Source organism: Patagioenas fasciata, chromosome 15 (assembly GCF_037038585.1).
Source record: "Patagioenas fasciata isolate bPatFas1 chromosome 15, bPatFas1.hap1, whole genome shotgun sequence".
In the NCBI taxonomy this organism is placed as follows: domain Eukaryota; kingdom Metazoa; phylum Chordata; class Aves; order Columbiformes; family Columbidae; genus Patagioenas; species Patagioenas fasciata.
In genome coordinates this window covers 15,635,271-15,652,764 of record NC_092534.1, presented here as the reverse complement: position 1 = coordinate 15,652,764, position 17,494 = coordinate 15,635,271, and the positions used below count along the sequence as shown (strand labels likewise).

Below are 17,494 nucleotides of genomic sequence, written 5' to 3'. Positions count from 1 at the left end.
GTTCTCAGCTTTGCAGGGCCCTGGGAAGTGTCACGTTCCTGCTCTGCTTTCCAGGCTGGGGGTATGATTGATTTTGGGGGGGTTTATATGTTTTCCTTAGGTCGTGACTGGACGGAACTGTGCAAGACCCTGATGTTTTATCCATGCTGGGGGTGCCAGCTGGGATTTGGGGTGCAGGCAGCTCTATGTCCCTTCCCCTGAAGCTGCACGTCCCCAGGCTTTTGGGGTGCTGTCACCTCCTCAGCAGAGCCTCAGACTGATGGCTGGGAGCAGGACCGGACACACGGAGTCCCAGCCTGGTCTGCAGAGCCTTTAACCCCTGACTTGCATCAGCCTCACTGAGAAAATAAAGAGAAACTGGAGATGAGATCAAGAGGTTTTTGGTGTCCCTACCAGCCATGGGTGCTCCCAGCCCGTGAACAGCTGAGGGAACTGAGCTGGCTTTACCCAAATTATTTGTATTAGCGCTGCACATGGTGGGAGGAGCAGCACGTTTTGCCAAGGCCTGACATGGTGGCATCGCCGTGCGAGACCCAGGTCACAAACCAGCGTGGGACAGGGACAGCGGCCAAACCTGGGAGGTGACCGTGGGCACGGGGTGATCCTGGGATCCCGGGTTTCCCCAGGTCCTGTCCTCAAGCGAGGAAGATGCTCCGCAGGGTGCTCAGCCCCGTGCTGCATTGCCCGTGTGTCTCCTGTACCAAACCGTGGCAATTCAAACTGTCAGTCTCTGCTTGCCAGGATGCAAGGGGTTAAACTGTTCTTCCTATGCAAATTAGGCTTAATTAATCCTTTTCATCAGTTGCAAATATACCTTCTGAACCCTATTAAAAACATGAATATGCAAATTCAGACCTTTTTTAATACTCATTTTCAAGGACTTGGAGTCAGGCTTGATTATTCGATTCCCGTTAACAGCCTGTAAAACCTGGTGCAAAATTTAATTTCCATTTTAAGTTACCAAAAAAAACTATGAATCTGTTGGTAATTAAGCTAATTACAGTGTTACACTAAAGAGGAGACAAACAAGGAGGACAAGATCATTCATTACATTTAACAGCGGTAACAGGACCTGGGGACTGTGTAAGGCCAGAGTGAACAGTGAAGCCAGGATACGGCAGTGATGGAAATGGGGCGTGTGGGGGGAGGCTGTGGTTTTTGGGTGGCCTGGTGCCTTCCTCACCTTGGGAACCTCTCTCCATCAGCCCCATGAGCCATCTTCTTCTTCCTCCTAAGGAGAGAAGCGAGGAAGAGGAGGTACAGCCCAGCTGGATGGGTGCTGTAGGTGTTGTGGGGTCCCTGCACTGAGCCAGAACGCGTTTGGGGTTTCAAAGCAACCCGTAGAACCAACCTATCTACCAATGCAACCCATGCAGGTGGGATTTCCATCCTCCCTGAGCGCTATCTCTATACTAAAACCGTCCGTGTCGGGTGCAGAGGGGCCACCAGCTGAACTGGAAGCACATGGGAGGAGATGGGTCCTGCAGACGCCCTCGCCAGCAAAGAGCAGTGACCTCCCAAAAGCTGACAGCTCCCTTTGCAGAAGCGAGGAACAGAATGTGATCCCCTGCAGCTCATGAGCTCCCAGCATATGTTGGGAGATATCAACCAAAGCAACTCACCCTGCACCACCCAAACCTCCCTTGGGGTCACCATTGGGTTGGGCAGTCAGTGCTGGTGGCTCCCGACTTGCCCATCAACCTTCTTGTGCCTCCATGTAATTAAATAAGAAGTGCCGCCGCAGACTGTTAGTTATGGTTTACCACCACAGCGATCCCGTAAAGTCAGTCATTAGCATGCCAAGGATCTATTCTGCGCTTGGTGTTTCCTAATGAGTTAGCAAAGTTAACGAGTGATTTGTCAGAGCTCTAATCCTCACCTCGGGGCTGGCAGCTATGAACGGCAGTGACGCCATGGTGGGCTCAGTCCCACGACCCGGGTGGGAGCACCCAGGTGACGCTCTGCCCACGAGGCCAGGGCTGGGTGTCCGGGATACGGGTGCACTGGGCAGGAGACTCCAGCATTGACATAGGTGTCACCTACATGCTGGTGTTACCTACAGACTTACCCAAAGACATCTGTCATCGGCGGGATGGATCCACCCAAGAGACTGGTGCCTTCTGGGGAGGCTTTTCTTGCTCCTCTCCAGGGTTGCTCCTTCCCCTCCCAGGAGTCACAGCAAGAGGAGCTGTCACTTCACAACATGATGGGCGGCATCGGAGCGGGAGCTGATCACGTACGTCCCAAGGGGGGGAGCGTGACTCCCGAAACAAGCTATGGAAAGACTCGTGGATGTGGAGGAGCCAGGAGAACCGGCACAAGGAGGAGCGGTGAGAGGGACAGTGAGATGTGCCGTCACCCCGTTACGGGAAGGCTGGTCTCCCTCATGCACTCCGCAGTCAATGGGGAGTGGGAGGCGCCTCCAAACAGAAGGACCTAAGTGAGGTTAGGAAATGACTTCTTGGTAGCGGTTATGGGGACAGCCTGGCAATGAAGCAGCCACCATCGCCAGCAAAGCGAGGTGCCTGCAGCCGTACGGCACAAACGCTGCCCAGGAGATGCTCACGGAGAGAGGAAAGGTTCATCTGCCAAACTTAGAGCCGTTCACCCGCCTGGAGAACGTTTTTCAACACATTGATACAGGCAGCTTCCGATCAGCAGATAAAAGAAGTGTAAGGACAGGGGGGACGCTTTTGCCCTCTGGCCAAGCCCTGTGCCTCCCACGGCCCCTGGGTGGGCATCCTCTTGCCCTTCGACCTGCCTGGTGCCTCTTGTCAACCGTATCATGTTTTGGGGGGGAGTCAGCGATGCAGAATTACCTCCTCAGTCCCTACAGGCAATCAACTTGCTACCCGAACCATGAGATATGATTGCCCTTATTATTTTAGCTTGCATAGCAGCGAGTCTTGTTAATAGTCATAAAATTATCTAGTCCTTGTTTAAATCCAACAACCGTCTGTGTTTCAATGACCTCCTGATGGTCTCTGGCTTTGTTCCAGGTTGAAGAGGCATCAGAGGGACCAGAGAGGAAAAAGAGGCAGTGGGAGGATTAAAGGAAAACAACCAAAAACACAAGGAGCAGCAGCCAACAAAGAGAATTCAAAGTGAACCGGGGAATATTAAAGAGAGCTCAATCAGTCAGCTGGAGAGTTCAAAAAAACGCAACCTGTCACGAAGAGAAGGAAGCAGCATCAGGTAAAATTAGCAACACTAATAAACTCATCAGCACTGGAGCAAGGACCAGGAAACAGCACAGGGAGACGAAGGGGCTGGGAGATGCTCGATCCCACGTTGGGGAGGGAGAGGGAACTGACACAACCTGCAGGAACCTGCTTTGGTTTGGGTGGACACCAAAGACATGGGCTGCTCCTGAGCCCTCCAGCATCAAGGACCTGCCTTTGTCCTCCCTAACTTACACGGCAGTGCTTTCTTTATAGTGTATTTTCCTTCCGGTTTGTCCCTTGTATTTGCTTTGAGGGAAAACACGCACACAAGGAAGGCTGGAGACCCAGCTACCGTGGGTGGAAGGAGCAGGAGCAGCCACTGGGACAGCAGTGAAGGCTTTGGTCAGTGATTGCTACATAGAACGTGTCTGACGCACAAATCTCCTATTTCCTTTGGATGCCAGGCTGCTCCCCTGTCCTTTCAAATACCATCTACGAGCCCCCAGAGTACCAACAGATTTTGCAATAATAATCCCACCAAAGAGAAACAACAAACAGAAAACCCCCAAGCAGCAGAGAACTGTTTTAACGTAACCAAGCTCCAGCACAGATACCCATCAATATTGCAGCAAACCTGAGTCATGAAATTAAAAGTAGCATCAGCGTATTTCCTATTAGCTAGGGTTCCTTTTTCAGAACAGATCACACATTCCTACCCTATTTTTCTAGACACTTGTGTCAATGCGATATCATCAGATGCCGTTCAGTCGCTCCTCTCAGCCTGAAAAAAAGCTTTCCTGTTGGGAAGGATGGGATTTTAATATTTAAAACAGACTTTAGTGAGAAAGCTTCGCTGATTATTTATTTATTTATTTATTTAATATCCCTCCCCTGATCAGAGCGGGCGCGTTTTGTAGCTTTTAAATATCATGCAACTTTTAGCATCGCTGCTATTAAATCCGAATCTTGCTGTCAGGCCAGGCAGCGCCAATGTGGTTTACACCAGCGCGGAGAGCCTGCTCTGTCCTCCCCACTTACTACACTCTCCTCGTCAAGAACATGCATCGTTCGCTATGGTCACCCGGCATCTGACACCGTCGTTGTTTTCCCAATGTCTTCAAACTGCTAAAAGCTGTGACAGAACCAAACCTGCCCTGGCTGCGTCACCTCCCACACCGAGCAGCGCTGGCATTACCCTGGTGATGTCCTGGGAAGGCTTTTGCCTCTGCCCCCCAGGGTTTATTGCGACGTTTCTGCCCGTCCGCCCAGCTCACACCATTCCCCGTTGTCTCTCAGCCGCTGCTGGGGCTGGGAATGGAAAGGGTCCTGCTCTGGGTTCCTTCGGTGTGTTGGAGTGAGCGGAGGGCAGCGACGGGGAACCCGCAGCCGCGGATGTTGTGACCGATCCCAGCGCTCCCGGGACGCTGCCACCCAGCTGGGCTCCCCGTGGGGCTGCATTCGGGGTCAGACAACCCCCACCGCGGGCAGGGGCGTGAGGGACAACCAGCGACTTCCCAGCCCCTGAGGTGGGCAGAACCTGGGCCCAGGCTGCCGCAGCCTCTGGGAATGGCGTCAGTCAGCTGCGGGAGAAGACGGGTTTTCTTTCTTTAGTTTAGAAACTGTGGTTTCCCTTTCTATCCAGCACCCTGTTCCTTCCTCTCCATCCTCAGCTCTGCTCCTGCCCTTCACTCCCTAGGTACCCACCTCCATTAGAGCTTCATGCCCTTCCCTTCCTCCTGTACCGTTACATGGAGAAGATCTATAACTAACGTCTACAAACCACAAACTTCTCATGGCTCATCTCAAAAGGGTTTCCTTAGTCCCTTTTCTGGCATCACACACTTCCAGGACAACTCTGAGGCTCATGAAAACAACACACAACGATGCCAGGAGACACGGAGCAGGAGCAAAAGGCTCCAGGTTCAGAGATGCGACCTTAGGGGAGGCACGAGCTTTGCAATACCTGCCTTAGCTAAGGGCTCTGCTCCTGCCAAGGACCGTGGGGCAGCGCTTGACAGCTCTTTGCCCCTGTTTGGTATTTATATATGCACGCAGATGAAAAGGGTTGATCAGTAGAGGAGCGGGGGTTTGTGAGCGGTTTGAGTGAAGGGAAGCTCCAGGCAACACTGCAAACAAGACAGGGCTCCGACACGCACAGTCCCCCAGCCGTGCTTTCATAAATCATATTTTACAGCTTATAGCACATAAACCCAGCGAGCATACGCACACTTGTTAACACTCTCGCCTCTCCCCTCCAACCAACTGCAAATTTATTACCAATTTCCCAAGGTTTTCCAAAAGGATTTTTCACAAAATGGGCTGGAGCTTTGCGAACGCTGAGCCAAAAGCAGATGGGACTTGTGCCCTCACCACCTGGGGTGGTTGAAACCTGCTGTACCATCAGGGGCTCTGCACTGTCCCGGGGCTGCACCCGCGGAGGGGGGCTCTAGAGGGGTGAACACAGTAGCAGGGCCCTGTGATCAACGGGCTGCTGAGTCCCATGTAGCTCGGCAAGGAAGGAGCAACCACTGTGAAACTCAGCATCACAGTTACTCCTCACAGCTCCGTCACAGCTGAGACAAGTGGTACAATGACAGCAGCAGAAACAGGGGCTGCTGTGGCAGCAGGGCATAGCCATAAATCCAGAGTTGGAGCTACAAACTGGGGAGTCTCAGCTCCTCTTCCCATGCCCAACCACAAGCCTGTGTCCCACAGGTGGCTCAGGTGGCTTTGCAATGCTCACACTTCCACATGAATGTCCCCAGGCCTCCACCAGCGAGCCTCAGAGCAGCCAAGCTTCCCAAAGCCCCAGTTTCAGGTCGAGCCCAAGCCCCCTCGCTGTGTGACAGCGCAGCGCTGTGAGCAGGGCAGGGATGCTGGTGGCCGAAGCAGGAGCATCACCCCAGCACCTTCCCCAGCTGTGAGCAGGACCAGGCGCGGCACCACGGTACGTCTGCCCACACATCCATCTGCCCACGCACCCGTCTGCCCACGCACCCGTCTGCCCACGCACCCGTCTGCCCACACACCCGTCTGCCCACACACCCGTGCCCACCACACACCTCTTCCGGCCAGGCTGCCGCATTAAACTTAGCTGAACAAATCAGACTTGCTGGGAGAACGGGGTGCAGAGCGGTAATTTATCTGTCTCTCCTCCCCACCGAAGGCATCTCAGCAGACTGCTGTGTTTTCTGCCCCAACTTATTATCCTCTCACTCTCGGGAGGCAACTTTCCAACAGGCTGAACGTGTTTTCCCTTGTCACTCTCCAGCATCGCTTCTCGCCTCACCCGTGTTTTGCTAAGATAGAGGGTTTATTGTAAAGTTATTAATTACTTCATTTCTCCTGCGAGGAGCCAGGAGAAGAATTTTCAGAGGCAGCCAGGTTCCGCTATTGTGTTGGCAGAGGAGCCGAACGCGGCTGACGTCATGATTCATTTTCCCCATGACTGAGGAAGGCGACTCTCGGTGCCACGTCGCGCATATGAATCAGGCAGCGTTCCCCTGGCACAGCACGCCGGGCAATTCATCTTCCACCAGGGCTTCGTCGAGCAGAAGAGAAAACGCCAAACTTTTGCTATTGCGCTTGCCTGCAAACCCCGTGGAGAGGAGGGCTGGGGAGACGGGGGCTGCAGCCTCCTCAGAGCACACGCTTGTGCCCCCACCTCTGATCCGCTGGGTCTACAGAAGCTGTTCTCCGTGCCTGCAGGTGCACTGACAGGTCCCAGAGTGACTCCAGCACGCACAGCCAACCCTGCAGCCACCGTGAACATCTAAGCCAACTTTCTAGCCTGCTTACCGCTACCTTCTCTCCAAGCTTAGGAAGTATGTTCCTGCTGATATCAAGAGGAAATCAGTGTGCACACAAGTTCAGAGCAAACTAATCTGGCTTACAGCATGAATGAGACTTGCCTGGAAACACTGAGATAATGATGTCCTCCCTTCTCAAAGCAGCACCAGCGTCAGACTGTTGATGGACGATGCATTATCATGCTTTACATGTGGGAGAGCAACAAGGGGAGCACAGTGCGTATCCCAAATAAAGGAGTCATACATCCAGTGTGGGAAATGATGCTTTATTCTTACGATAAAAGAGTTATAATCCATTGCAACGCAAAATGTCAGGCTTCATGGGGTGCTCCATCCTCCATGGAGGAGAGAAGGAGGGAGAGCCCCAGCCAGGTGAGCAGGTACCCACAGCCTGGGGACAGGCTGGAGCCAGCAGCAGTGTGCACACCCCAAATTGCTCCCTCCCTCCTTCCTTCCACAGTCCTGAGATAACCAAGAGCCCCAGAGTTAACAGATAGAAAGCATGGCAGTGACATCTGAGCGTGCCACACAACACAGAGGTGTCAACACAGGTATAGGGTCTTCAAACGGTCATTTATGCTTCTGTCTGCTGAGTGATGGCAGACTCATGTAACTGGAAAATAATCTCAAACCTGCTGAGTGATGAGCAGTTTGCAAGAGCAGGAGGTATCCACAAAGAACCTGCTACTCAGAACTGATCCTTCCTCAGGTCCCGGTCCTCAGGGACCAAGCCCTTGGCTCCTATGAGGAGATGACAACCAGGGCAGTAGGAAGCACCAGCCTCGTCTCTCTGCTGGGACCCAGATTTGGGGGACCCTTTTTGGAAAAACTGTGAATGGTGATGCTGTGGCATCTCAAACCAGCAGTTCCCACCATCTTCCCAGAGAGATGCTGAGACAGTCTGGGGAGTGACGGACACATTCCCAGTTCAAGGGTGGTGCTTGGGGCCTGGCACAGGAGAGCCCTGGGATGGAGCCAGACTTGCCCTCCCACAGGAGGGAAATGATGCTTTTCAGGGGAAACGATGCGGTTTGGGAATCAGCACGGAAGAAGGGGGAATAAAGAGTTCCCTGCAGAACAGAAGTAACCCAGTGTCACACATTAAGGGTGGGAGAGGAGAATTTGTCCTCACTACCTCAAGTGTCCTGCCCAGCAGTGCTCCAATCCTGGCTGGCGGTGGGACGTTAAGCGATGGTCTGGCGGCTGAAGAGGTCGAGCGTGAGGGCGCTCAGGAAGGCCGGGATGCTGTCCTGGCGAAGCAGGTGGAGTTCGATGAGCTCTCGGATGGTTCGGGAGAATTCGGTTTCCAGTAGTTGCATTTTTCCACCAGAGCTGGAGGCCTGAGGGAAAAGAACAAGTGCATTAATACAGCAGGGTTTTAATTCACCTCCCATGAGGCAGGGGAGAGCTGGTGGCATCACCCTGAAGCTTCCTTCAGCACCTGTAATCAAGGACATGTTATCTGTGGTTTGGCACACAGCGTAATCTGCCTGTTGTTGAGTTGTGCATTTCCAATGTCTTTGTGCAGGACCTCTGGTTGAACCCTCCCCGGTGACAAATGCGGCGGTGGGGACATGAGCGGCTCAACCATCCTGGAAAGAGGCTGTGCGGGGACCAGGCTGCGCCGCTGGTGCAGAACCGGGGTGTCCACATTGGGGTCACTGTCACCATCACCACCCAGGTCTCGGGAGCTACACGCAAGGACCTTCTCTCCATGGAAACACTCGTTCCTGAAGCCATTCTGCTTCTGCAGAGGGAAGCAGACCTGTTCCTAATTAACACGGCTCCTTCCCAACGAGCTGCTGATCCACCCCGCATCCCTCAAGTGATCCTGGATGTTTAAATGAGCCCAGCAGCACAGAGCTGAGAGCTCTAGAGGAATTAGTCCAGAGATGCTCTCATGAAAATAAGGAAACTCAACATGTGGGAAGACATTACAAATCTCCTGTAACATATAAAACAAGCAAAAAAAAAGCTAAATGCAAGAGAAATAAGGAACGCTTGCCCCCGGAGGCACAAAAGCAGCTTGTTTATTAATAAACAGGAAAAACATCACAGCGCAAATGCTAATTTTTTTTCCCCTGCCATTTTCCTCTTCAAAATCCTCCCGTTCCTAATTGCTCTGCAGCTCTGCATCCCCTTGGAGCCAGCAAACTAAGCCATGCGGGGCAGCGTGGGCAAAGCCGCATCCCCGGGGGGCAGGACCCCATCCCAATGGATGGAAGCGCAGAGCCGGAGCAGAGGGTTGCCAGGTGAAGGGAAAACGTGGCTTTACCTGCTGGGAGAGAAGGGAAGCGATCGCTGCCGAGAGCCCCAGCGAACCTGCTTGTTTCTGATTTCATGTTCTCAGGAGCCCGGCCACATTTGATGATGAACTTTTCATGTATGTGTCACTTTGGATTGCGAAAAACACAAGGTACCGAAGATGCCCCCGTCACCCCCGAGCCAGGCAGGGAATCTGAACAAGGTTTCTGAGTGGAAAAGTAAATTAGCTTTTGTTTAAATCTCCTCCACTTCAGCTGGGTTGTTTTTCAGCCACTCCAAAGGATGTTCAGCGCTTTAATCTGCTGCTCGCTGGAGGTACCCGGCGTGTTTTCTGCGCATCCCGTGTACCACTGGGTCAGATTAAAGAGGCTGAGGAGGAGGAGAGCGGCGATGGCAGATGAAGGAGCCGGCTGGAAGCACAGGGAGGGATGTAGATCCCAATTCCTGAACATCCAGAGGCTGCAGCAGGGCCGGGAGCTGGGACAGGGGCTGTGGGAGCAGCACAGGTTTTGTTTCACAAATCCCTCCACCCCCGTGATGGGAAACGCTGGTTTGGGAGGAAAGTCCGAGTATTACGAATGCAACGCTTGTGTCTCCAAAGTCAGCGCTGAATGGATTCATCTAAACGGGAACTCAAGCTCTGTGTGAAACACACGCCGCCCCCTTCGCAGATTTAAAACACTCTTTGGGCACAGAATTAATTTTCTAAGAATTTACAAGTAAATCCATTAATTGGTTTACTAGTTTAATTAATTAAAGCGAGTTCCTTAGGAAATTTAGCATCCAGTGCCAGACTACTTGCTTGTGTTTTATGGCCTCGGAAACAAAGTCACATAAATATTTTACATTTCTCCTGTACTTTGAGCTCACTGGAGTTGAGGGGGAAGGATACATTGGAATAATTTCTTTAAAAATGAGATTAATGGTAATTTCTTTCTATTATTCTTCATAACTGAAGTTTCCTCCTTCGGCAGAGGCAGAAGGATATTGTTCAGAGAAAGTTATGTGAACAAACAGATGCTTCTGAGACGGCTGCTATTGCCCCTTGAGTTCCATGGGACTGGTCTCTCTCGCTTGTTGGATGGTTGCAGGAGGCACCATCCTCCCCTCCATGGTCTCTCTCTCCCCAGGAATTCCCAAAAAACCCCCAAATCAATGAGCTCCCAAAAGCCAGACATCTCACCCAGGTTTCTCATGATCTCTTCTGCAAGAGGTACAAGGCAGCGGGTTGGAAAACAGACAATTGCTGCTGTGCCGGGAGATGTCTACACGCTGACACTGGGGATGGATGCGGTTCAGTTCATTCCATCTCACACCGCTTTTAAAAAACATTAGAAACTTCTTTTTTTTTTGAGAGTGTTTTAAAATCGCTGTCATAGTTGCTTTTCTTATTATTTGTTTTTATTGTTTTTTGTTTTCTTCACCCATCTGCTCATAAAGAAGTACAGACTGGGATATCTATCTGGATTTGCGGCTCTGAGTTCAACAGCAGCAGTACCTCTGCAGCCTGCGCTTTACAAATACAGAGATTATACGAAATAATGGCAATACGTTCCCATTAATTCCCAGGGTTTCTTCCCAAACCCCAGCCTGGTGCACCCGGTGAGCAGGGAGGGAAGCGCCGGGTGGGCTGCGAGGGGGTGGGAGCGCGGAAGGGTCAGGATGCGGAGGGGGTGCTCAGCTGAACGGACGCTGCAGGCGCTGGTTCTTCCACGCCGTCTCGGTCCGACGCAGCGCGCACCTGCGGCTCCGGCTCTAAAAACTGGATTTATGAGAAATATAAACCTGAAACTTCCAGCTGTTCAAAGCTGTAAGGGAGCTCCAGGCCTCCTCTTCACGGTTTAGAGCTACGGGTCCTTCCGCTCATTTTTAATCTATTTTTTAAATTAAAAAAAGGTCTCAGCTCTCAAAGAAAAACTCCTGGGCACGACCCCTGCAAGAACTTGCAGGTGACAGCGCACACCAACTATTCACTAACACACTCCATATAATGCAATCACCATTCACTCCAGTGATGCATCCCTGGGAATTCTAAGCTTAGATAAAGCCAAAAGCAAGGAAAACGAGAAGCTGAGGAACCTCAACAAGTGTCACTGATCCATGGGGACAGTCCCTGAGTGGGAATGGGGCGAGAGAGACCCGAGCATACTCAAACCCAGCCCCAACTGCCCTGTGCCCAATACTAACGACGTGTCTTAGAGCTATATCACTACGGTGTGGTGTTGCTTTTAAAGAGAAAGGTGAAAGGAAAAGCATCAAGAATCAACCCAAAGATATGGGGGCAAGGAAAAGCTTCCCCTTTCCCCACTGCAACGCTTCACTGGAGATGCAAACATTCCCCCGTGCCCCCAGTTCCCTCGAGCACAAAGCAGCCCAGGATGCTGGAGCTCAGCACTATGAGAAAACAACCTCACAGGTACTCTTTACATAGACCTATATTGGTTTCTTCTAATTCATGGAAAAATATCTGCCTGGCTCACTAAACTACCAATATTCAGGTCTATGTTATGTTTTATTCAGATCTCAAATACTTGCGAAAGGAAAGACTCCAGCTTTCGCTAAGCTTCATTGCCAGTTCAGCCTGATTTAAGGCCTATCGGGACCTTTTCTAGGAAAGCAATGGAAATCAATCTCTGCCCCGTGTTACCGCACGCTCGCTTCTGCTGGCGGGGGGATGCGACTCCTGTCAGAGATTTGAAGGGTGACACCCCATTTTGCTCCTCGCGGGCTGTGCTACCCCATAGCGCAATCAGATTGCAGCGGGTTGTAAAACACAACAAGACAGGTCTATTTTCCACATGGCAACATAAACTTGCAGTAGCTGCTCCGGGATCCGCTTGGAGAAAGGAGTCGTTAGGACAATTGTTTTTCCACGAGAGTCAAGATCAGCTGCCGCCTGCCAGAAGGAAACATCATAAATCTTCCTCTTAACCCTGGAAACTGGTGAATTATTCAAGGTATTATAGTTTAGATATACATATAAAAGTCTCTGAAATAACCAACAGCATGGTACAAAAATGAGTTCATCTCTGGAATAAGACAGAATAGAGGGTGGTTGCGTGTCCCAAGGAGAAGGCTGACGTGGGGACGTGGTATCATGAGAAAACATGCGGTAGAACTGCAGAAGCAAGGAGAAGAGGGTTTCAGCATTCAACACAACCTGATAATCTCATCTACACTCCCTTTCCCATGAAAGGTTAGACCAGATGATCTTTCAACGTCCCTTCCAGCCTGGGCTGTTCTAGGATTCTATGATTTCAGCTTTAAGTTGGGATATTCTCCCTCTGATTTCCACACCCAGAAAGCACACCTGCCTTCGGGGGTGCAATCCATGTGCTCCTCCGCCTTCAAACACACACACTCAAGTGATGGTGGTGGGGTTTCCAAATGGCTTTTGGCGAGCTGATGCAGTGATGGTGGAGCTTTGTGCCAGGTGCAGCAAGCAAAGGACTTGTGGCTCAGCTTGGGAACCCCAATTCCAACATCTCGGCGTGAGGAGGGGTGAAGCCCAGGACTGTGGCAGGGATGCCAGGGTGGATTTCCACCCATTGGTACAGCCACGAGCCTTTGCTTTGCAGATGCCGTTCAGCTGTGCTCTGGAGTACATGGTGCTTTTCAAGGCTAAGATGTATTAGGGGTCAAAATGAGCAAGTGAATCACTGCCTGGTGACATTTACCCAGCGAATGTATCGTGGAGGCTCCATCTCATCTGCTACGCTCCTTCCATAAATCACTGTCTGGGCTGCATCCCTACGCACAACTGCTCTGAATACACATGGCAAAGAGCCCTGTGTGTGCTGAGGTTAGGGGCAACTCCGCTTCACATCTGAGGCTCCATGCAGAGCTTCTCCTTGCTCCAGCCAGGTCCACAGGCCTCTGGTGTTAAGGACCATGCTGTGGCCATGCTCTCCTCTCCCTGCCCCAGTTCTTATTGCCGCTTCCCTTGTCCTTGTGCTGTTCCCCACCCCACCTTGAAGCCTACTCTGATGTGGGTTATGTACATCTCCCCCCCACATCGATCCCTTTGGTCATTTGCTTTCACCATTCGAATCCCTCAGACCTCTTCTTCTTTACGTGGGACAGTCACCCCCTCTTCCCCAGCACCTTCACCCATCAGCAGAAGTCCTCAGAGTGGGCTGCGCTGCCTGACCACCTCCCGAAACCTCTGCAGTGCTCTCACCGTGTCCATCAAGGACCCGCTGCCACCCAGCGCCTTGGGCACACTCGTGGTCCTGATGGTCCCCTGCGGCACCCACCACCTACCTCAGCACCCATTAACACACACGAACCCTGTCACAGCCCGACAAACCCATTCGAAAACGCCTTTTAAGAAGCTGCCTGCTCTGACCTTTAAACGAGAAAATCCTTTTGTTTCTGCCTCTTGCTTTGGATGCTGAGATTTTTCTAAATGTCAAAGGTCGCCTTGTCCACGTGCGGATGCTGAGAGGGGACGCGGAGATGCCGAGCAGGATGGCACCTTCTCCCCGGGTCTGCAAAGCTGATGGATCATCGCTACGGGTCCCTCCGGACAGACACACACACACCAAAAAACCAGAGTGCCCAACAAGTATCCAGGGAAAGCGCCTGTGTGTGTAAGTGCACATGTGGAAACTCGCTGCTGAAGTTGTAACAACCCAAACGCGGGGTTTGGAGATCTAATTGCTCAAACTTGGCTCTCTCTCGAGTGATGATATCATTATCAAATCCCCCAGTTGAGTTACGCCTCACCAATCAATCTCTCCTAAGCATCACGCGCTGCTCAAATACCAGGTCCCCAGGTAGCCACTAAATCACTTTAATTAGAGGCTGTTCATTAAAAATTAGAGAAATATCAAAAACAATAAAAAAACAACAAAACCCAAATTGTACCACAAGATGTGCTTACGGCTGGAAATATTTATGAGGCTATTTAGCAAACTGTTTACTGGTTTCATTATTTTTTCTGGTGGTAAAGGGCAGGTTTCAGCTGGCCTGATGGGACTCCTGCCCAGGGTAGCTCTCGCAGGATATGCAGCTCTTCATCAATCAAGTCCCCTACCTTTCACAAATGACCATTCCTTGTCTGCAGTGAAGTTTTCCCCCTTTTAATATCCTCTTTGTAACTCAAAAGACGAAGACTACTTCTTTATAATAATTGCTTCTTGCCAAGACCTCTGACCTCTGTGTCGCCAGCTTGCTATATCAAGTGAATTTATGAGGCAGAGAGGGATGGATGCCTGTAAAGGGCCTTCCAGGAAATGTAATGAAAAAGCTGCTTTTAGCTGCTGAGCAAAGAAAAGCAAGCGCCTGGCAATGCCAAGAAGAAAATTGAAAGCTGGGGTGGGATAAGTGAGAAACAGTCCTGCGTGCGCCGAGATTTATAGCAAACATTTCCTTTCTCTTTCTTATTATTCAACACTGAGATGAACCACAGCCCCACGATGTTTTCTGCACAAGAGGTCAGCTCATATACTTCCATCTTAATCAGAAACACGACCCGAGCCTGATGCACATGAGCATCCTGGATGCTGCATCAGCTCAGCGGCAAAGAAACGGAGTGGGACGTATTGCTGAGCTTCTCCCTACAGCTACGGGGTTTGATCCGAGTGAGCTCTCCTGTATGTCATGGAGAAAGATGATAAATGTAAAAAAGAGCAGGGACATGAGCTGAAGCACCTGCACCCTTCTCCATGGAGAAAACCGGTTGGTGTTAATCCTGGGGGACAGTGCTCTGCGCGGCGGAGGGCAAGTCAACGTCTTCTCTCCAAAGGTTTCTCCTACAGGTTAATGCCCTTTGGACTGTCAAAAGTGACGCCATAAAAATAAGATCAAAGGCTTTAAAATAAGGGAAGCGTATTTTTTGATTCGTACTATTACTATTTTATATCTGAATATTCCTATAGAGCTTTTCATCCTGGAAGACAGGTCTTTGAACTGCTGTGATTTCACCTATCACTGAGGAGCAACCCCCGGGGTAAATTGTGACAGCTATTATCAGGGTGCATTAATGTTACTCAACAGTTCAGGACAGACAGAGACAAATATATCCAATTTAAATCATAGGTTTGAAGAACTACTGCTCAGTGTGGATTAATACCCATGCATTTTCCAGAAGTGCTTTTAGAGTTTTAAAGGGCAAGTAATGAAACTAAAATTCCCTGTCTCATCTGTAGGATGTATTCAGCCTCCCACCATTACACTGCAAATTGAACATGGGTATTGTCAAAGAGGGCACCATAAATGATTCACCTGCTTTTGCATCCACAGATTCTGATGGGGATCTCCAAACCAGCTATCAAAGAGATTCACCCTGTGGAGATTTGTTGAGGTGATACCTAGAAATGGTTCAGCTGAGTGCAAGACTGGTGAGACTAAATCACAGCAAACTACTCACATCACAGAGCAAGGAAAACTGCACGGGATGTCTAAACTAATACTGGCAACTGGCTCCAAGTAAGACTTGAGATCCTGAATTACACCTTTTTAATAGGTCTCAGGACCGCTAAATAACGTTCAATGCCAAATACGTTTCTAAACAGCAGCCCTGGAGGACTGTAGATGAGAGCAAGGCACAGGGCTCACAACATTTTTCCAACCCCATCCTGTAAAAATACAAATATGACATTAAGCCTTGAAAGCCAGGCACAGGATCTTTACCAATCAGCGTCTTTCTTGATGTACAGGGAAGCTGTGCTGATCCCCCAGCCACAGGTTTCTCTGACCTACAAGGAAGCCCTCCAGAAAAAGCAGCCAAAGGCACGTTATCCCAACTGCTGTCACCACCATGCGCTGCGGAGCTGGATGGCTCCAGCACCCGGGCTGCAGCTTTCGAACCATCTGCGACAGGACCGTGTTGGACTGGTCAAGCTGCAGAGTGAGTAGCTAACAAGCATTAACAACATCTAGCCCATGTGTTCTGTCTAGTAAAATGCCAACCCATCTGTCTGTAACATTAGCAACTCCATAGAAGCCATATGCACCTTATGCAGGAGAGACATAAATTAGGGAGAGAAAAACCTCCCGGTACTTTCTCTGAAATGACTCTGCAGTTGTAGCCTGCAATGCTACAACTTATTTATTGAAGTTCTGTTTTCCTGGGCAAATCCCAGCATCACAAAGCTCTCCAGCCCTGCCATCCAGAGGCAGTTTCTGGTCTGTGCCTGGCCCCAGGGAATGTGGTGGCTTAGTACAAATGGAAAAGTAGGTGCAGGCCAAACCAGGTTCCAGACCTCTCTTCCACGAGAGCCAGAAGCAGACACACAACTTGAGGGAGGCACCAAGGACTGGCAAGTGAATTCAGCACACAAGAATCCTACATTTAGGCAGGGAATTCATCTCACTAACCAGCCAAGTTCCTCATCACGTTCCGTTCCATCGTGCTTGCTGGGAGGAGAGCTGGAAGCAACAGGGGAGTGGAGAACCAAGAACATGGACCTTCTGGAACATGAGAAGGAAGCACCTACGGGAGAATGCAAAAAATCATCTGTGTGGGCTTTAAGATGGTCTGGTTCCCAAAGCGGGGAGATACTGCAGCTGTGAGCACGAGGTCTATAAGAGAACACGAGCGGGTAAGTTTGCAAAGCCCTGCATCAATGAGAGATGGCTGGAACCACGGTGAATTTTGATGGCAACTTTTTGCAAGCTGCCGCGTTGCCAGGGAGATAGGGATCCGCTCTCCAGAGCAAACCACCGCTCGCCAACAGGCAGAACTTGCCGGAGCCTTCACCGCTCACTGAGTCACACGAGGCATGTGCTGTTCCTCTGCTTTGCTGCTTCTGCATCATGCTCCTGCTTTCCCATCTCCAGATTAGAGCAAATAAGCAAGAAGACCCACGACTCACAGCAGCTGAAGTGCCTGTGCACGACACAGGGTGCAAACAGGTCACACAGACTTCAGGACTCTTCTGGAAAAGAAGCCCCATGTTTGGGACATCCAGTTTTGCAAGAGACGGAGGCTGAGTGAGCGCCAGAACAGTTGAATGAGCAGATCGCACACGCCTGCCAGGCTCGTCTCTCTCTCTCACACCAGCGTGTGATCAGTACGTTTATCCTCCTCATTTTCTGGGATCCTTCTGGAAGTCTTGTCATGAGGAGGGTGGACAGAAAGCTAAAGAACTGAACAAGAAGATCCTGTGACCAACGACAGCTCAAGAGACCATGAGTGATAAACTTGATGCCAAGCAGACAATCAGACCTTAGAGATGTGGCTGAAGGATGGGACAGTATATGGAACATGTCTGTTCCTGGCTCATTGAGTTTGCAAGGTTTGTGGGGGAA

At 50.8% G+C, this 17,494-nt stretch overlaps 1 protein-coding gene across 2 annotated transcripts in view; it reads right to left on the bottom strand.

Annotated features, from left to right (window-relative positions):
* Positions 1–7,218: 7,218 nt before the first annotated feature.
* Positions 7,219–17,494, bottom strand: part of MAD1L1 (mitotic arrest deficient 1 like 1) — a 343,378-nt gene continuing 333,102 nt past the window's right edge. Inside the window, exon 19 of one of the 2 annotated variants that reach the window (XM_065850520.2) lies at positions 7,219–8,313. In XM_065850520.2, the coding sequence (XP_065706592.2) occupies positions 8,158–8,313 (156 nt within the window). In that variant the 3' untranslated portion in view covers positions 7,219–8,157. The remainder of the gene's footprint in view (positions 8,314–17,494) is intronic. The other variant, XM_071814988.1, reaches the window with a different exon arrangement.